The 20,559-nt window shown below is 46.2% G+C and overlaps 2 protein-coding genes and 1 pseudogene across 4 annotated transcripts in view; all 3 read right to left on the reverse strand.

Moving 5' to 3' along the window:
- Positions 1 to 5,601: 5,601 nt before the first annotated feature.
- Positions 5,602 to 6,321, reverse strand: LOC146661436 (GTPase IMAP family member 4-like; annotated as a pseudogene).
- A 6,833-nt stretch (positions 6,322 to 13,154) lies between these two features.
- Positions 13,155 to 17,658, reverse strand: LOC146661437 (uncharacterized). Of its 2 annotated transcripts, none has more exons than XM_085421580.1 (7): positions 17,577 to 17,656; positions 17,439 to 17,505; positions 16,858 to 16,956; positions 15,077 to 15,120; positions 14,745 to 14,883; positions 14,216 to 14,359; positions 13,155 to 14,135 (listed from the first exon to the last, which is right to left on the reverse strand). In XM_085421580.1, exons 3-6 carry the CDS (start codon positions 16,925 to 16,927, stop codon positions 14,241 to 14,243), a joined length of 372 nt encoding a protein of 123 aa, XP_085277706.1. In that variant the 5' UTR covers positions 16,928 to 16,956; positions 17,439 to 17,505; positions 17,577 to 17,656; the 3' UTR covers positions 13,155 to 14,135; positions 14,216 to 14,240. The 2 variants fall into 2 exon arrangements, with proteins under 2 accessions (XP_085277706.1, XP_085277705.1); XM_085421579.1 differs by having other exon boundaries at positions 13,157 to 14,135; positions 17,439 to 17,494; positions 17,577 to 17,658.
- Positions 17,659 to 18,312: 654 nt separating this feature from the next.
- LOC146661438 (amyloid-beta A4 precursor protein-binding family B member 3-like) overlaps positions 18,313 to 20,559 on the reverse strand; it is an 11,960-nt gene continuing 9,713 nt past the window's right edge. For both annotated transcript variants that reach the window (XM_085421497.1, XM_085421496.1), the window contains 3 exons: positions 20,175 to 20,290; positions 19,916 to 20,095; positions 18,313 to 19,764 (listed from right to left, as the gene is read on the reverse strand). In XM_085421497.1, the coding sequence (XP_085277623.1) occupies positions 19,504 to 19,764; positions 19,916 to 20,095; positions 20,175 to 20,290 (557 nt within the window). In that variant the 3' untranslated portion in view covers positions 18,313 to 19,503. The remainder of the gene's footprint in view (positions 19,765 to 19,915; positions 20,096 to 20,174; positions 20,291 to 20,559) is intronic.

The following is a 20,559-nucleotide window of genomic DNA, read 5'->3' on the forward strand; positions in this document are numbered from 1 at the left end:
GTGGCTGGTCTGCAGAACGAGCTGCTGTTAGCAGGAAGTGAAGGGCGGACATGGCAAACCACAGAGTCATGTGACAGCAGAAGAAGAACGACACGGAGCAGCTCTGAGACTGAAGGTTTGTCCGGCTCTTTACTCCTGCAGAGTGTTTCAGAGGAGAGCGGGCGAGCTGATGATGTCTGGATGTTCTACAGAGTGATGAAGACTCCGAGGGCTTCAGCAGCCTGCGGGGAAATAAGCAGGCTTCCTGTGATGCTGCTCGTCCTCCTGTCAGGCACGTACGCCTCCGTCGCTCCTGCTGTCACTCTGTTTGCTCGGCTCTCTCTCTATTTGAACAAAATCACTTTTTTATTCTTTGAATAAAAAATCAAACTGTCTTTAACTTCCTGTTTCTGTGTTTCCAGTCTGTGAATGTGACAGCGTGGAGGTCAAAGGTCACACAGGTCAAGACATCACTCTGCCCTGTAAATATGACAGGAAATATCACGGCGCTCTGTCAGCGTGCTGGCAGCGAGGAGAGATACCAGCCAGAGGCTGCTCCAATCAGCTGATCTCCACAGATGGACTCAGAGTGGAAACCAGAGCTCCCAGCAGGTATGAGCTGCTGGGCCGACTGGAGGACGGAGACGTCTCTCTGACCATAAAGAGCCTGACAGAGGGAGACGCTGGACGATACGGCTGCAGGGTGGAGATACCCGGCTGGTTCAACGATGAGAAGCATCACATCGATGTGAGCGTCGTCACAGGTGAGGAAAATGCACCGAAGCTGTAAATGTAAAGACAACATCCCGTCGTATCAGGGTCAAGTGTTCCTGTCCAGAGCTGCATGTTCACTCAGAGACGAACATGCTCAAAGTGCATTTTCTTAGCTTACTAGCAGCTGAAGGTTCAAGTTAAACAACGGCTACAAAGAGCCCCGCCCCCACACAGGACAGTATCATGTGTGGTAAACAGGACTCTCAGGTGATTGGTCAGAAGTTCTCCTTATGTGGCAGACATCCAGCTCACGTTTCTTCTTCTGCAACTTTCTGAAACACTTCTGCAAGCAACACTCCCGTCACCATGGCAACCACCTCTCGCTCCCCTCTCAGACCTGCAGGATGCATCCCATAACGGCAGAGTTGTGGCCCTGTGGTCTTGCAGGTATCACAAACCCGTCCACGTTCCTGTGAAGTCTCTCAGTCTTGTGTCTGTTGGTATCACAGGAACAGCCTACGTCTAAAACTCGATGCAGCATCAGCCTTACAGATGAAAATGAATCCCAGCAACGCCCAAACAGACCCGTTACCACGAGCACATCACCCACACACACGGTCCTGCTCTGAGGTAATCCACTCACCAACAACACAGAAGGAGGAAATGATTTCCCCAAACCTGCATCCTCACTGAAACTCGAGCTGTCCATCTGTCTTTAGTCTGTCTTCCTGTGGACGGTTTAGGAAAACGACTTGAACAAGGACATTTTTAATAACTGGAGGTTCAATCAAACCTCAGTATTACCTTAAAATAGTGCCGATCACTTCCTGTGGAAATCTGTGCGAACTGATTGGACTGCAGCTTCACACACACAGTTGATCTGCTGAAGAGTTAAATGTGTGACAGCTGGTTGGAGCCTCCCCGCTGTGGTGTTTCACGTCCGCTGTAAACTCAGAATGTAGTTAAACATGAAGCTGAGCTGTTTCAGCTCCATCTACCACAGCAGCTTTGCATGACTGTCAGTTCATAATAATCCATCTTTGTCTTACACACTAACTTCCTGTAAAACTGAACAATTAACAACTCAAACTCTGTTTAGCTCCTCACATCTTCACCACTGTCACCACCGTGGTGGGACAAACAGGAAGTGATGTCACAGCCACAGGCTCAATGCCGACGCAGACTCCGACCGAGGTAAGTTGGGCCTTTTTTTAATTCTCTTTTTTTAGTTCAGGTTAAATGAATTTCACAGAATTGTAAAAATGTGATTAATAAACATGTTGTTGCTTATTAATCACTGTGTTACGTTCAAACATCCACCAAAGTGTCAGAAATGAGCTCAACACGATCACATGTCGGCGACTGTGATGAGAATGTTATTGACACCCTCCTCTCCACGAGACGTCTGGGCCCGGGAGAGCCCGAGTGTCCTGGAGGGACGCTCCCTGCCGGATACACGACGGACGGGTGGAGGAACTGGAAAGACTGTCGATCGAGGACATTGAAGACAGCTACCTTTTCAAACCATGATAACAGGGTTGCTGATGGAGCTGGCTTGTAATAATTGCATCATCATGACTGCGTCTACATCGGCTCACCGCCTCACCCACCCCTTGCTTGTGGTGTTGTGACGTGAACATGTGTGCTCTCTGTGCAGAGGAGCTTCTTTTGTTTCTGTTCTCGTGCTGAGTGCAGGTTTCTCCCTCCTCTGCTTTCCCATTGGATTCTACATGTCATTGCTTTTCCACATTACGGGGTCGGGGGGGGTCCAATTTTACTGCTGGTGTAGACTTTGCATGTGTCAAATAAAAGGCTTGTTTGATTGATTGATTGATTGATTGATTGATTGATTGATGTTCCTGTTGGTGTTTTTAATGGGAGGGACGTCCTGCTGCTGCTCTGACCTCAGCTTCACCTTCAGGCTGCTGATTGGTTCACAGGTCACATGACTTCATGTTTACAGGTGAGGATCACAGCTGTGCAGCAGGCCGACCACCTGGAGATCTTCATCAGGAACTCAGCGAGACTGACCTTCATCATCTTCATCCCTGCTCTGCTGACTGCAGCTCACAGTCAGTACACACACACACACACACACACACACACACACACACACACACACACACACACACACACACACACAAACCTGTTTTCATATCTTAGTGGAGCATTGACATCATGCTTACCCTGGCGTCTTAAATGACTGCCTGACCCTGAGCCTAAACCTAACCAGACTGTAACCCTGACACTAAAACTACATTTTGAGTCTCAAACATGCCTTTTGTCCCCACAAAGATGTGTCACACACACACACACACACACACACAACGATTGTTTCACGTGATTGTTTCCACCAGCTTCAGTCTGACGGTCATTAAATGTCGCCCTCATGTGGTCAGACTCAGGTATTACACCATTAAATATCTCTCCATATGTTTCCATTTCACATCAGACTGAACAAAGACAGACACCTTTTTTTAATCATTTATTTGATTAAATTCACCTGCAGGGGGTTGGAGGCGGGATCAGAGACTGCAGACGGACATCAGGCTGAACCAATCAGACAAGGAGGAGGGCAGTCCTCTGTAAAGATCCCCTTGAACAGCTGAATGAAGGGAACAGCTGATCATATCATGATTGTGCAGTCAGGTGCATTTGCTCCCACCATGGGGGCAGAGACCCTGTGGGGTCTGAACAGTTGAACAGTCAGCTGAGACCTGACGGCAGCCCCACAATGATGTGCTGCAACAACAGGAGGACATCTCCACTTTACTGATGAATAACATGAACAAGCTGTGTGGATCAGCACAGACACTTTGAACACATTCCTGTAACAATTATTCAATTGACCTCGAGTCAGACAGATCCAGTCCCAGCATGCTTTGCTTCAGACTAATTAACTGACAGGAAGCAGCAAGTCACCAGTGTGGGTCACATCTGAAAGAACAGCAGCACCTGCCTATGTACAGCACTGCAACCTTCAGCAGAAGCTATGGAGGCTGGGCCCAGATGCATAAAGCTTCACGCTTTAAGCTCACGGCCGTAGACATGGTCCCAGCAGAGGCCACAGCCTGCTGACGAAGAATCTCAGTCCATCCATTCTCTTCTGCATTTCCACTTCAGGTCATGGAGCGGTTGGAGCCCATCCTACCCCCTGGACAGGTATCAGGTTTAACTTCCCACAGACAGGACAAAGACACGCTGTGGATAACATCTAATGGTGTATGGTCTACCTTACAACATGAAGCGCCTTGCTGCTGTGGGGATTTGACGCCATATAAATAACACTTTCCTCGTCTTAACAGATGTGCTATAAATAAAATGTGTCTTACTTACTCCAGATGCTACATATTATAAGGTAGAAACCCTAGAGGCGGTCTTTACTGTCACGTCTGCTGACTGCAGCTTCTTCTACACTTTCTCCTCTGACAGCACAAGAAAGCAAACTCACCAGGCTTTAAAACACGATTTACATCATCTGAGGTTCTCACTGAGAGAACAGTTCAAGAATGTCCCCAAACTAACATGATCAATAATAATTAATCATTCGTTTTAAATCAAATAGGATAATAAAAATGATAATACTGATAAAGACTGGTGAATATTGTGTTGATGATGTGACTTGAACGAGCTGCTGCTGAGTGATTGTTCTTCACTGTGTAATACACGCCTGCTTCCTGACTTTAGCAGCAGTAGTACGACCCACTGCAGCTCCTGCTGCAGCTCCTGCTGCAGCTCCCACTCCAGCTCCCACTGCAGCTCCCACTGCAGCTCCCACTCCAGCTCCCACTCCAGCTCCTACTGCAGCTTCCACTGCAGCTCCCACTGCAGCTCCCGCTGCAGCTCCTGCTGCAGCTCCTGCTGCAGCTCCCACTGCAGCTCCCACTCCAGCTCCTACTGCAGCTTCCACTCCAGCTCCCACTGTAGCTCCTGCTGCAGCTCCCACTCCAGCTCCCACTGCAGCTCCTACTGCAGCTCCTACTGCAGCTCCCACTCCAGCTCCCACTCCAGCTCCCGCTGTAGCTCCTGCTGCAGCTCCCACTCCAGCTCCCACTCCAGCTCCGACTCCAGCTCCTACTGCAGCTCCCACTCCAGCTCCCACTCCAGCTCCCACTCCAGCTCCTGCTGCAGCTCCCACTCCAGCTCCTACTGCAGCTTCCACTCCAGCTCCCACTGCAGCTCCTACTGCAGCTTCCACTCCAGCTCCCACTGCAGCTCCCGCTGCAGCTCCTACTGCAGCTCCCACTCCAGCTCCCACTGCAGCTCCTACTGCAGCTCCCACTCCAGCTCCCACTGCAGCTCCCACTGCAGCTCCCACTCCAGCTCCCACTGCAGCTCCTACTGCAGCTTCCACTCCAGCTCCCACTGCAGCTCCCGCTGCAGCTCCTACTGCAGCTCCCACTCCAGCTCCTACTGCAGCTCCTACTGCAGCTTCCACTCCAGCTCCCACTGCAGCTCCTGCTGCAGCTCCCACTCCAGCTCCCACTGCAGCTCCCACTGCAGCTCCTACTGCAGCTCCTACTGCAGCTTCCACTCCAGCTCCCACTCCAGCTCCCACTCCAGCTCCTACTGCAGCTTCCACTCCAGCTCCCACTGCAGCTCCTGCTGCAGCTCCCACTCCAGCTCCCACTGCAGCTCCCACTGCAGCTCCTACTGCAGCTCCTACTGCAGCTTCCACTCCAGCTCCCACTCCAGCTCCCACTCCAGCTCCTACTGCAGCTTCCGCTGCAGCTCCTGCTGCAGCTCCTGCTGCCAGACCCAGTGCAGCTCCCACCAACAGTCCCACTGGACCAGCTGCAGCTCCAACAGTAAGCTCGGTGCCAATCGCAGCACCGACTCCAGCGGCAGCTCCAGCTGCCCCGAATAAACTCGTTGTTCCTTCTGTTTCATATCTTGCTTCAGTGGCCGTTAGCCCAGCCTGTCCTCCTGAAGTAGCTCCATCTCTTTGGTTATAGCATTCTCTGCCTTCTCAAACATCTCGTTGGTGTAGTATCTTCCTCCGGTTCCCTGAACCATGGTGTTGACCATCTCCAGCAGCTCTCTGACCTGAGCAGGATCTCTGCTTCTGTTGTTAAAAACATGCTATCCTCCACCACACTGACGGATGAAGTCATGGAGAGCTGGAGTTTCCCTGATGGAAGTTCCTGTGGTGACTCTCCCACGCTCCAGGTCATCTCCACATGTGAACAAGGCCATGGTGTGAATCTCTCTGTGAATCTGTCCACACGGAGCAGCAAAGGAGATGGCTGTCCTGACCTCTGTCTTCATCTCCTCTTCAGTTTGAACATTATCAAACACACCTGGAGTATCGACCACAGCCAGTTTTTGACCTTCAAACTCTCCCATTTCCTTCTGACACTCTGAAGTTACCGAGTTCGGAGATGGTTTAGATTCAAAAGCATCGTCTCCTCCTAAGATGGTGTTTCCTGATGCACCAGATCCAGTTATTCCAAGGAGCACCATCCTGAGGTCTGGTTTCTCTTTTATCTCTTTCTTTTGTGGTTCCTCTGACTCTGTTAAAGAAAGTAGAGAACTTCAGTGATTTCACCACATTTTGCAACTGAGGACTAAGTCACGGTGAAGCCGCATTCGCAGTGTGAAAACGTGTTTGACCTTCCTGATTTCCATTTCTTTTATTGTAACATTTCCATAACGTCTCAAGCACCAGATAGTTTGTTCTCACCACAGTTTATTGAGGAGGTACAGAAAAACAGGCCAGGAGGAGGCGCTTCCAGGCGCCCTGACCGTCGTCTTCACGTATGCGCCGAGTGGCGGTTCAGGGTACCCCGCCTTCTTGGAGTCCCTGGGTGGGAAAGACTCACTGGCAGTTGTCCCCACTGGCCCAAGCAGTCATTAGGTTTAGGGGAAGTCACTTTTTCACACAATATTTATGCATTGATCAAACTTATATTTTTATTTGTCTTAATTAAGAGTAAAATGCTTTATTATTATGAAATGGAGAAAAGTTGTTTAGCTCTCTGATAGTTGTTAATCGCGTCAGAACATTAAGATCTTTCACTCTCTTAGCTGTGATGTAGAGGTGGCCCTATCCCTGCCCCACGTCACACCACACATCATACTGCATATTTTTCTATTTAAAGAAAACATCTGGATGTGAGTCTGTGAAGCTCAAGGAGAGCGAGGCTCGTGTGGCCTTCCCACTGACGGCTTGTTTTTCACAGACTCGCAGTATCGACGTTAAATCTTTGTCTGACTTCATTAAATATACTAAATTTATTGTACAACGAGGTGATTCGGGAAATGGAGCTGCTGCATCTGTCACTGAAAAGACACCAGAGATCAAACTTTGAGTTTTAAACACGTCTCCTCGTCAGAAAAGTCGATCTGATCGTTTAAACGTGAATCTGCCGGAGACGAGAGAAGCTACAGAGGTTTGTACTTGCTCTCTCTGCATCTGTCAGAAGTGTTGAAATCACATTTCCTCCTCGTGTCATCCACAAAGTGCTGCCATCGAGGGTTTGTTTAAACAGTTAATGTTTACATTGGTTGTTTTGCTCCTGTGTTTAGATCATATCGTTAGCTTCATAGCATAAGTGCCTAAGTCATTTTTTGGTCAAATTGAGATTTTTGCCTAACTTTACTCCCCTACCACTGCTGCATCATCCTGTCCGTCTGCCTATGTCATTGGCCAAAAATGACTTAGGCAATTATGCTATCAAGCTAACGATATTGTACAATAAAAACTACAGAAAAACATCAACTATTGTAAAAACAAAGGAAACCAGTGAGAGGAAAAGATCAAAGACAGATGAAACCTAAGAAAGGTAAAGTGAGTGTTGAGTCTTATCACTCTTTAATCACACTCATTTTCTACATTGCTATTTTTAAATGTACTTGCCGAGTCGCTTGTGTTTGCTGGCCATGTTCGTCTTTTACAGTTGATGTGTGGTTTGTGTCTCTGTTGAATAGTTTCCTCTTTGTTACACCACAATTTGAGTCAGCTGTTAGCGCCTCCCTTTGAATAGGAGGAAACAGAAGCAGGTAGTTGTTGGTTGCACGTCAGCAGTTGTGTAATTTAGCGACTCCATCTGTGTGTGGTACATCACTGCTGTAGTGTGCGTGCAGCAAAGCACAAAGCCTGTGATCAACAGCCATTTTTCTGCTGCTGTTACAGATCTTTGTGAAGAAAAGTGAACGTCACGCTCGCCGGACAATCCTGCAGGTGCTGTTTGGACGGGTCATTTATCCCTGAATGCTCTCGGTCAAACATAGTGAGCTGCTCTAATGCTTGAATCACAGTGCCATTAGACCTAATGTTACACTCAGTAGCAACACTAGGACCCACGTTTCTTAATCCCTGCTTATTTCCTCCCTAATGGGGTCCCTCACACTTCTTAAATACATTTACAAGGACATTAGGTTTAGAAATCAAATGAACAGCTCTGAGGTTCCTTTCTTTAAGAAAGGGTAGGATGGCCCCTCACGGTCTCTAAATGAACAGCGAGGTCAGTTTATGATCATTAATATGCAAATTCTCATGACCACTGATCAATGTCCATGAGTCCCATTCACAGAGAGTTGGGGAATGGCTGCAATCACAGCATGTAAGATGGTGACAGATGTACCCTTAGGCCCCTCCTCCATTCAGAGATGGTCTTTCCCTTTTCACGTAAATGGCCTCCTTGACTCCGCCCTCAAACCAGCGTTCCTCCCTGTCCAGGATGTTACATCCTCATCACTGAAAGAGTGTCCACTGGCCTGTAGGTGTAAACAGACTGCAGAGTCCTGGCCTGACGAGGTGGCTCTGCTGTGTTGTGCATCCTCTCAGCCAGAGGTTGTTTGGTTTCCCCGATGTATAAATCCTGGCACTCCTCCTGCACTTAGGCAGCAGCTGACTTCCTGCATCACCTGGAGCTTTCTTTAGGTGCCTTCCTAGCTTTGACAGATGGGAAACCTGCAGTCAGCTGAGACTGAAGAAGTCACCTGATGATGACGAAACGGTCACGGTCTGGCTGGCAGACCGTGGGGAGGTGGGGAAACAGGACCCAAACGCCGGACTCTTCAGTGCAACAGTGTTTATTTACAAGGTGGTGAAGTAAACAACAATAAATCCCCAGTTTCCCAGACTCCCGTGTAGTGCTCTCTGCCCCAGTGTCCCTGCACTCCCCGTGCTCACTGCTCCTTCTCGTCCCACACTCCTCCTGAGGGGGAAACAATAGAGGCAGCCGTTACAACTTGTCCCAGCAGGCATACACTCACGCTTGACTTGCTTGAAGACTGCCGTGTAGTCAAACGCAATAATCCAGCGTCGGTGGAAGCTCCATCGCTCATCTAAATAGCTCCCCCGACGAGCCCAGATGAGGAGCAGGTGTGCGGCCAGGACTTCGGGTGTGGCCAGCCCTCAAGTTAGGCCACGCCCCCAGGGCTGAAGGTGCCTGTAACTTGGCCACAGCAGAAAGGCAAAACACACACATACCTGCCTACATACAGATGTGCACAGGGGCAGTGCAGACAACACACCAAATAATAATAATAACAACAACAACAACAACAGTCATAGTCCCCACTGCCCACGGACCCCGAGTCCCCAGAGCCGGGTCCGTGACAGAAACGTTTCTCCCACTGAAAACGTCCAGATGAACAGAATCAACCTTTTGAGATTTCCTTACCTGGATGACTGAGCAGGTTCTTTTTTTAATCGAACTTTTTAAATACTAGTCCTTCAAACTAGTAAAAACATGGGTAATGGGATCCCGGTCTCCATTAAAGTCTCTGACCCAAGAATTTAGGTTTTAACCTCTCCAGTGTCCCAGTGAACAAACTATGGATGTTGTAAGATGGCGCGGCCACGTCCAGACGCCTTCCTGACCACTCCGCTCAGACTATGCACCTTTTTAGTTGTTTACTTATTTATTGCTTTGTTAAACATGGCAAAATCTTCTAGTTTTAGCAGGTGTGTTCACTTACATCTTCAACGAGTCCCTGGCGAAGTCTGTGGTCCCCACATGCTTCAAAAGATCCACCATCATCCCTGTGCCCAAGAACAGCAAACCCTCATCCCTGAACGATTACCGGCCAGTTGCACTGACCTCGGTAGTAATGAAGGTGTTTGAGAGGCTGCTGAAGAACATCATCTCCTCCTCCATCCCAGACACCACAGATCCGCTGCAGTTCGCCTACAGATCCAACAGATCCACAGAGGATGCCATCGCCCACGTCCTACACACCACTCTCAGCCACGTGGACAAGAAACAGGGTAACTATGTGCGAATGCTGTTTGTTGATTACAGTTCAGCGTTTAACACAATAGTGCCCTGCAGACTGTTCACAAAGCTGAGGGATCTGGGCCTTAACAGCCGTCTGTGTGCATGGGTGTTGGACTTCCTCACTGGCAGAACTCAGGTGGTGAGGGTGGGCAGGTGCTTCTCCAACAGCATCACCATCAACACAGGAGCACCTCAGGGATGTGTCCTCTCGCCACTGCTCTACTCCCTCTACACTTCAGACTGTGTGGCCACCCATGGCTCCAACACCATTGTGAAGTTTGCTGACGACACAGTGGTGTTGGGTGCCATCTCCAACAACGATGAGGCGGCCTACATGGATGAAGTGAAGAATCTGGCATCGTGGTGCCAGGACAACCACCTCCAGCTGAACGTCAGCAAGACCAAGGAGCTGGTGGTGGACTTCAGAAGGGGTCAGCACAGAGAAATATGCCTGAAACCCGTAAACGAAGCAGCATCTGGCTGCAGTTTAAAGACCTTTTTGTCTCAACTTGGTCTTGACTCAGTCTGCGGCGGCTCGTCTTCTACCCGGAACTAGAAGGTTTGCCTCTATTACTCCAGTGCTCTCTGATTGGCTGCCTATTAAACTTTGTATTGATTTTAAAGTTCTGCTGCTTACTTTCAAATGCCTGAACAACCTTGCCCCTGACTAGCTCACCAACCTCCTCGGTCTCTATACTCCCAGAGGTTCTTTACGATCATCTGGTCAGTTGCTTCTGGCCCAGCCCAGGCACCGTCTGAAGACTAGGGGCGATCGTGCCTTTGCAACCTCTGCAACAGTCTTCCTGCTACCAATCGCACCTCTGACTCCATTCAATCCTTTAAAGCACGCGTGAAAAGTTACCTATTCAACCTTCAAGCTTTTCTGACTTGCTAATCCTCACCGCTCATTAACTGCTGTATCGCTGCTCGTTTCTCTGGATAATCATGACTTCTCCCTGTTTCTACTTATTAATGCTTTTTGTTTGTTTTCTCTACTTTCTCTATTTTAACTTGTTTTAATGACTTACTGTAAATTACTCTTTATTCCTCGCTGTGAAGCACTTTGGTGTGCCCCCCTGGTTTTAAACGTGCTATATAAATAAAATTGTATTGTACTGTATCTTAACCACCATAATGACCGTGGCGGGACAAACAGGAAGTGATGTCACAGCCACAGACTCGATGACGACACAGACTCAGACTGAGGTAAGTTGGTTTTTTAATTCTCTTTTTTCAGTTCAGGTCAAATTAATTTCACAGAATAATTAAAATGTGTTTAATAAACATTATTGTTTATCAATCACTGTGTTACATTCAAACATCCACAAAAGTGTCAGAAACAAGTTCAGCGTGGTCGCCTGTGGACGACTGTGATGAGAGTGTCACCTGCTGAGATTCAGCGAGCTTAAGAAATCTGCTTCTCTTCAAGTGTCGGCAGTTTCCCTACAGGTCATTCTTCATGTCTGCAGGCGCTCTTCAGCTCAGCAACACAAAGCTGACAAAATGATTTTTACTGATTTTTATTTGTCACAAAATATCAAAAACATCAAAACAGTGAAGAAAAAAAAGCAGTCACAGTACAGAAGAGACTAACGAACCGAACACGAGGGGACCGACATTAAAGCGACTCTTTACATTTAATGTTAGAAATCAAAGAGAAACGCCACCAGATGAGGGGAGGAGTCAGAGAAAAGACTTAACTGCAGCAGCTTACAGCTAAGTGTCCGAGTCACTAACAACATTTGAGCCACTTCAAAGACGTCGCCTGCTAAGAGCGGCTAACAGAGGCTAACAGCAGCTAAGAAAGGCAGAAACAGAAAGGTTCAGCATCTCAGTGTGGCTGTCGTCAGTCAGCAGTGAGCATCACTGACTCGTGTCTGAGTCCTTCCACAAAGTTTCAGTTTCCTCCGGAGTAAACAGCTGTGGATGCTCCACCCAGCATCGTGAGGTGCCCGCAAGAGCGCTTCAGAGTTACAAATATAAATATATATATTTTTATTCTTGACTTATTGCTAAGTATTTATATTATTAAAACATGTTCAAATATAGTGTGTACAAAAGCATTTTTATCCAAACAGTAGAAGCAACAGCAGGTTAATCTGATGATGATTAAAAGTCACCCTCATGTGGTCAAACTGAAGTACTACAACATAAATATCATTTTATTAGCATTTTAAACTTGTTATTAAATTAAAACATAAGTTTAAAATTAATTTGATCTCCAGAAGGTTGGACGTGTTTTCAGCAGGCCAAGCTGGACCAATCAGAGGAGGACGTATTGGTTTAACCACCCAACAAATGATGTTTCTACATTTTATTTTAGTTTATCAGGTTCTTCTACTGAGCTGTGAAACAAATGAAGTTTTCCACAAAGTCAGTGTGAAAAAATAAAAATGAATTTCTGACCCTGAAAAATGTTCAAGGTTTTTTATTTGTCACATGCATAGTTATACATGTATAACACACGGTGAAATGAAAATGTATTGTAGTCGTTCCTTATTTGAAGGTGATGGATTCATATTATTGATATGTTTTGTTTTCTAAGATAGAACAAAGTCTGACTTCATGCATGATTTTAAAAAATGAACAAAATCAACACAGAAAAAACATTCACAGGACAACATGACTAATGTTCTTCACTGTAATTAAAATGTTTTTAAATGAATAAAATGTCATTTATAAAGTGACTATTAGAAGTAAGCAATGGTCAGTGCATCAACATAGAGCTGACGAAATAATATTAACTGAACAGATGGAAAATAAGAGCCGTCATAAAAGATCAAACAACTTTTTCCTCTGCATGATGTCGCACTGAGACGATGTAATAATCATAAATCTTTCATTACTGCTATTACTTCAAACTCTCTGAATGTTGAATTCATCACTCGGCTTTTATTATTTCCTATCAGCTTTAAGTCTCAAACGTGAGCATCACAGCAGTAAAACTTTGCATCTGTCTGCGGCAGGCAGAAGATTAACAGCAGGCTAAACCAATCAGAGGAGGGCAGTCCTGTAAACACCATCACATACTTCATGTATAAAATAAAGAGTTTTTACCTCGTGTTTGTGGTCCTTGAATCAAAGTTCAAACCTTATCAGTTATTTAACCCTCCTGCCATCCTTTAAAAAACTCACACCCATCACCCTAGGGACCATTCTCAGCCACGCCATAAAAAGACCATATATCCATATTTTATTCCACTTTAAATTAGCCAACCTTGTAAAACTACTTCTCCCTGAAATATTCATGTAAAGTTTTAATTATATTTTCGTTGTTTTAACCCTTCAAATCCCAGTGTTATTACATGAGCGCCCTGTGTTATAAGCCCCAAAAACCAAAAAACGAAACTAAATATTTCCACAAAAAACCAGTTGAAGTAATATGTGATTGTCATTATAAGTAGGCCTTTAGATGGACCAAAGATTGGCACCAACATACATTTTGACCTGCCATTATTTTTCTTGCATTTTTTTTGCAATTTAAAAATTAAAACTTCAAGGCCCTGAGTCTTCATTGACATCCAAGAAAAGAAGAAAAAATAAAATCATATGATGATAATTTGGGGTTGAAAAATAGCGTTTATAATGGAAGTCAATGGGCAGAAAATGGTCCCCAGGGTGATGGGTGTGGGGATTTCTGCTGCTCAGCCATTTTAGGCTGATTTAAGGAATTCACACTGGAATATTAACATTGACAGGTAAAAACTATCCTGTGGCAAGTTTGGTTATATTCCACTGAACACAGTGGAAATGGCAGCCATTTAACACATAGCAGTGGCACAAAAAGGTCCCAAGAAGGCAGGAAGGTTAACCTGAGTGGCTTCTGTTAAACACGTGAAATAAAAACCCTGCAGAGACAAACAAAGACGCATTAATGTGTCTGAAAAAGTTTATTTAACAGAGAGAAGATGAAGTGTGTCATAAAGCTGGAGCAGTTCTACTGACGCAAACATCAAACTGAGTTTCTGGAGTTCAGTCAATTTGTACATTAACATCTTAAAACAAACAAACAGCAAATATTTTGATTATTGCTGAAGAATTAAAATAAAAAACAAAAACATTTGTATTTTAATCATTTCAGAAGTCAAGAGAAAGAGTTCATCGAATACTGAACAAACTTCCATCCATCCTCTTATCTTTATTAGTGTCACAGGGGGCGGAGCCTATCCCAGTTACGCAGGTGGAGAGGCGTGTACACCTGTACAGGTCCACAGCCTGTCGCAGGAGAAACATGAGAACATAAAAACAGTTTGGTGTTGATGAGAAAATCAAACTTGAACTGTTTGATTTCATACCTGCTGTGTGACAGGAGGTCAGAGGTCAGCAGAGGTGCCGAGTCAGCAGGTCCCAGAGGCAGCAGCAGCACAGGAGAGTCGAGCACGCCGCCAGACACGACTTCCTGCCGCCGCCCTGATCCTGCTGCTGATCCACCACGTAAACTGGAAGGACAGGAAGTCACATGACTAAAGCCTGCAGGATGCATACCCAGTATAACAACCAGTTATGACGGCTCTACAGTTTTTTCTATTTTGGGATCCGTATGATGTCATAGAGAGGAGAAATCCTTGTATGGCCATCAGAGAAGCCCCGCCTCCTGTTTGTGAGGGACAGCCAATCAGAAAACCTTGTTTTTCTTGTTTTATATGTATTTTCTTTTATGTGGTTATGTGTTCATGACGACTCAGACTCGCAGCTGCTGAGGTCGTCTGAGCATGTGCAGAGGAGGGAGGGTGGAGGCTGAGGATGGAGGAGGAAGATTTTTCCCCACTATGACACACTATGCTGACCCTGCCTGAGCTCTCTGTGTCGTGACCTTTGACCTGCCTGTGTGTTTTGGTGGGTACGAGGCCCCTGGGGGCCCGTCGAGCCTGCCCTGGTAGGCCGACTGGGTCCCAAAGGTGCTCTGTGGGGTCATCGGAGCCATGTAACCTGGATGTTCATGGTAATAGGACTGAGGGAAGGTCTGCAGAGGAAACACGTGGTTACCATAGTAACACTGATGGTCATGTGACAGTTCGTTAATTTGAAGAAAAATTTATTTTCATGCAGTCAAAGAATTTTTAAATCCTAAAACTGAAAAGAGGCTGAAATATAAAACCAGAAGCTTCATAATCTCTGATGATCCTCAGGATGCTGCAGCAGTGCATGCTGGGTACCTGGTACGGAGAGCTGGGGAAGAAGCCAGGCTGACAGGCGAGAGCTGTAAAGAAACAACAGGATCAAAACTTAAAGCTCAGTCTGAGAAATGAAAACAGCTGATTGGCTCAGATTCTGCAGGTTTCCTGAACTGAATTCTTCTGTCCCAGCCGCCTGTGAACGCACCTCAGCCGCCTGTGTGCCTGCATCCTCCCTGCTCTACCCTCCTTCCTCCTCTTCCTCCTCCACCCTGCTCCACCCTCCTTCCTCCTCCTCCCTGCTCCACCCTCCTTCCTCCTCCACCCTGCTCCACCCGTGTGAGTAAAGGCAGAAGAAGCTCATCACATAACTAAACTTTAACTAATGACTTTAATAAAGGCTGTTGCTGTGGCAGTGATGGTCCGTGTTGGTAATTAATAACCAGTGATGGGAATAACAGAGTTACCAACGGCGTTACTTTTTCAGTAACGAGTAATCTAACTAATTACTATTCCTATCGTTACAACACCGTTACCGTTACTAACAAGGAAATGCGGTCTGTTACTGTTTTTCAACAGACGGCTGAAGCTGTGTTCAGCTCACTGCAGCTTATATCAGCTGCAGGAAGTAGCTGTAAGAATCAGGACGCTGCAGCTTTAAGCAGCTGCGCTCCTGCGGACGGTAACCATCACTTTCTGGCACAACAGCTGGAGCTCAGGGGGCAAAACAATCGCACGAGTGCTGCTGTTTGACTGAGGAAGAATAAAGGAGTCGTGGTCAATCACATGACCACTTACAGACAAAGCAACAAGGTGACATATACCAGTTTATAAACTGTGTTGATCGGCCAGTAAAACCAGAGTCATGATAAACAAGATAACAAGTTAAAAGGTTAAAACTAATAAAGTTTTAAAAAGAGACTTTTCCATTTGATTACATTTTGTATGATGATGATGCAGACAAAGCAGAACTGGGCTGAAAGATCTAAATCGTGTTTTTAAAAAGTAACTAAGTAATTAATTACTTTTGAAAATAAGTAATCAGTAAAGTAATGGGATTACTTTTTGGAGGGAAGTAATCAGTAATTAGTTACTGATTACTTTTTTCAAGTAACTTGACCAACACTGTATACAACAGTCTTATTTACACTCTTTCAAATAGATGCAAGTAAAACAGCAGAAAGAAGTAAAATCAAAGCCTCAGCAGCTCTGAGTCCTGTCGCTCTGTTGTCACCTGTTTAGCAGGAGTGGGGCGGGTGGAGGTTTGCCCGGTGCCACAGCCGTCATGTCAGTGGGCGGATCCGGCACTCGGTGCTTGTTGGAAGTTTAGGGGTTTTTTCGCTGTAAAAAGAAGTTTTCTTCCCACGCACAACGGACACTAATGTTTTTGTCACTTTTTATGGAATCAAACTCAAAGTAATGTGATTACATCCACGCTTTAAACGCTGCACGCTCATACTCTCTCTGCACTCGATATATTACCACTGTTGATCTGCACACAGCTGTTGTCACGAACGTTGCGCTCGCTTACGTCACTGTCATGAGACATTCTCGCAATAAAATCACGGTTTTAGCAACGCAGGGTTCCTACGGGAAAGTAACGGTAATCTAATTAGCTTTATTCCAATGGTAATCCCTTACTTTACTCGTTACTTGAAAAAAGTAATCTCATTACAACGCGTTACTGCCCATCACTGGTGATGGCACATGCCAACCTTTGACCTCTGTGGCTGAACATGAAGCCAGTTTTGTGTCTTTCAGAATAAAACTTGTGCAGCGCTGTTGCACACAGGAAGTGATGTCAAAGATAAAAGAGGACAGACCTGGAGAGAAGGCGGGGGCCGAGGGTCCCTCAGGGAAGTGAGGACGGTACGGCGGAGGCTCGGCGCTCATCCTGGAGGGACGGTCGGCTGATGGCGTCACTGTAGAAGAGGAGAGCAGAGACACTGAGCGGCTGTCTGAGCGTGGATGCTGACGCGTCTCCTGAGTCAGAGTCAGGTCAGTGAACGCTGCCTCACAGCTCCATAATCCAATCTGCTGCCACAGACCTCCACCTCTCTGTCAACACTGTTTTTATTCACGCTCAGGATTGTTGGTGTCAGCTGAGCCTTATTTACCGTCTGCACAGCACAAAACTTCCAGCTGAGACACAAAGAAGCTTTCAGATGTTTGAACGGGGACTCAAGGTTTCCCATAATTACTTCAGAGCTTCAGTTTAGTCGTCATTACTTTATTACCAGACAACAGAAAGTTCATTTTAACCAAATAACCAGACTCCATTCACGAATCCTGCAATTTAAGGTTTTACAAGCAATCCTAAGAATTCCAAACTAATTCATTTTACACTTCTGGAATTTTACAGTTTCAAAGTGTCGTCTCTTCAGTTCGTCTCTGTTTAACCCACCTCACTGCAAAAAAACGTCAGAATCCAGGAAACTTTGACCTCAGTCTGCTGCCCGCCTGTAAGAAACCTGCAGTCATCACAGAGCCTTTAAACGTGTGGTTTTTAAATGGAGTCTGGTGTGACAGAATCTGAACTCACCTTCCAGCTGAAGACAAACTTCTGCTAAATCATTGATTTTCTCTCCGGTGAGCTGACAGACGACTGACGGGCTGAGGAGGGCGGACAGCTGCCAGAGGCAGAGGAGGTGAGGTCAGAGGTCTCCTCCTCCTGCTCCTGCTCCTCCTCCTGCTCCACTGATGGTGGCTTCCTGTTTGTTTTTCTTGCAGCGTTTGGGCTCAGACTAGTTCACAGGAAGCCAAATAAAGTCTGCAGCTTTCAGGAGTCACCCTGGAAACAGCTTCAGAGATATCTGCTCATACAAACTGATCACTGATCAATAACATTCAGCCTCATCTCTTTATTTTTTTGTTGATAATTTATCATCTTTGAACGTATTTTAATTTTTCAATATTTTTCATTTTTGGTTCTGTTTTTCTATCTTTTTTACATTTTTAATATTTTATTTTTCACTTTTTAAAATCGTTTTTAACTGTTTCTGTTTTATTATTTTGTTATTTGTTGTCTTTGTTTTACACAAACAATAATAATATCGATTTTTCTTTCCCATTATATGTGTTATTGTTTCATAGATAATAATGTTTTACATTTGTATTAATAAGATTTATTATTTTATTAACATTTTTATTACTTGTATGATTTTTGTGCTTACTTTTAAAATATTTATATTCATTATAAATGTTTTTTACATTTTTATTTAATTTAATGTGTAAAAAATAAATACAATTTTTTTTACATATAAATGTTATTTCTTTAAACAGCTGTTGCTCGAGTTTCATACCAGAAAAAAATGTTTTTATCAGTTTATTATTGGTTCATTTATACATGACATCATTGATCACTTTTACTGCGAGGAAACAACGACAGCCTGTCAGATGCTCAGAAACTCAATCTTACCTAATAACAGTAAATACAGCACAGCTTCTATTTAAGGGTACGTCAGCCAATCAGGAAGCAGAAGGAGAGTCAGATGTCACTGTGGGCGTGGCATTTGTTTCAGTTCATGCCTGCATGCAAACTGCTGCTTTCAGCACAGGAAACAGGCCAGTTTATCTTCAGTCTGTTTCTCCAGCGCGTGTTCATCGCCCTCTGGTGGCCGAGTTAGTCAGTGCAGCTTTAAAACACGATAATGAAGCTCAAAGCAGAACAAACAGACGCGTCTCTACAGTTTTTGCTACGTGTCCTCTGTTTACAGGAAGTCTTCCTCCACCTTGGATGTGAAGCGGTCCTTTTTACTAACGTGGGCGGATTTTCACTGTTACCCTTTGAGCCGATCGCCACCTCCTCTGCTCCTCCCTCGTTTGTGCTCGTTTGTGCTTGTGGTGGTGACAGACCCTGGAGAGCCGCACAGAGTTCAGGTGAGGCCGTGGCAGTCTGCCACGGCCTCACCTGAACTCTGTGAGTAACTGTGAGTAACTCTAACATCATCAGTCACACACAGAGACTGATGATGTTACCTCTCAAATCAAACGCCTCACAGTTAGGAGGAGCAGATGTGACTCCGCCCCTCGAGGGGAGGAGCTGTGACGACAGGAAACAAGAAAATGAACTTCAGTTACGACTCATAACCTCGGTTCTATGTGCACAGATGGAGCTGAAGGGGTCAAAGGTCAGGGCTCAGCCTTGTTTATGGTGTGGATGGATGTTTTCAGCGATGAACCTGCTAGCCTTTAAACTTTCGGACGTGTTGGTGGAGGTTTTGATCGACTTCGTCCTTCACTCATCCTGCTGATCAATCACAGCGACTGATTCAGGTGTGTTTGTGGTCCAAGCATCGTGTTCTGGAGTTGCTGGTGATGTCACTCAGCCAGGCGGACCACCAGAGCCCTATGTGCACAGAGTTCAGCCAATCAGAGGCCGGTCTGGAGGCCCAGTGTGGTCAGGGGTAACATATCTGGAGAATCAGCTACCCTAACCCCTGGGGGCTCTGGTGGTCCCGCCTTCATCATTAGGACGTGGCGGCCTGTTTGTTGCGGAAAGTTTCAAAAAACGCCATCATGCCCTTCCTCACACTGCTGCTGCTGCCGCTACCCTTCGCCATCCTCTGCGCCATCATGCTGGAGCTGCTGCCGCCATGGTGACGGGATGTGAGGGGAGGGAAGGCGGCGCCATCCATGGAGTTGGCCCGTTTCACCTTTGACGGGTTTGCACGCCATGATTTGGTCCTTGGGGGAGGAGTCTGAGCCACCAGACACTTCTGATACTGGACCTGAAGGAGCAACAGCAGCCAACAGAGGGCGCCAGAGGAATGATTTATTCTTATGATCAATATTTATGCAATATATCAACAAAGTCCTCAAACCAAAACTCTGAGTGTACGTCAGGTGATCAGTGTGATGTCCGTGACCTGCATCTCTCACCATGCACGCAGCCTGGACGGCCTCGGAGATGATCCCAGCGTCCGGTTCACACCAGAACACGTGACATTCAAACTGCTGCGTGCCGCCGTCCACGATCACTGCGAAGGTGTGGCTGTCGTGACCGACGCCCAGGAAGGTGAGGAAGCGTACCTGACACTCCCAGAATGGCTCGTCGCCGTCCTGTCAGCACGACAGGAGGAGGGTTAAACACAGCCATGATGACCTTTGACCTGAAGTCTATGTGCATCGAGGACTGTACCTCTCCTTTCCACAGAGACAGGACGTTATCGGTGACGTGGATCACGGTCGGCTCCCAGTCGTCTCGGTCTGTGGAGTTCATGATGCTTTCTATCGCTCGGTTCAACACCTCCATACCTGCGACACACATCAGCGACCTTTAACCTTTTAATCACACAATATTAAAACACTCCTACTGGTTACACTAAACATTCACAGAGGGTTTTATTTCCACCGAGGCCCTCCTGATCGGAGACCTCAACATCTGCGATCGTCCACGTCAGATGTTCCCTGTGGCGCTTCAGGCCAGTTTCAGGTCGCTCAGCTGAGCCGTGTATCTCCAGGTTTCATGACCTGGGCCCTGTGCTTCGTACGTCGCTTACTACATCCAAGATCAAATGAAACAT

This window comes from Rhamphochromis longiceps, linkage group LG10 (assembly GCF_057381845.1).
Source record: "Rhamphochromis longiceps isolate RC_006_pf linkage group LG10, R_longiceps_female_GT1.1, whole genome shotgun sequence".
Lineage (NCBI taxonomy): Eukaryota > Metazoa > Chordata > Actinopteri > Cichliformes > Cichlidae > Rhamphochromis > Rhamphochromis longiceps.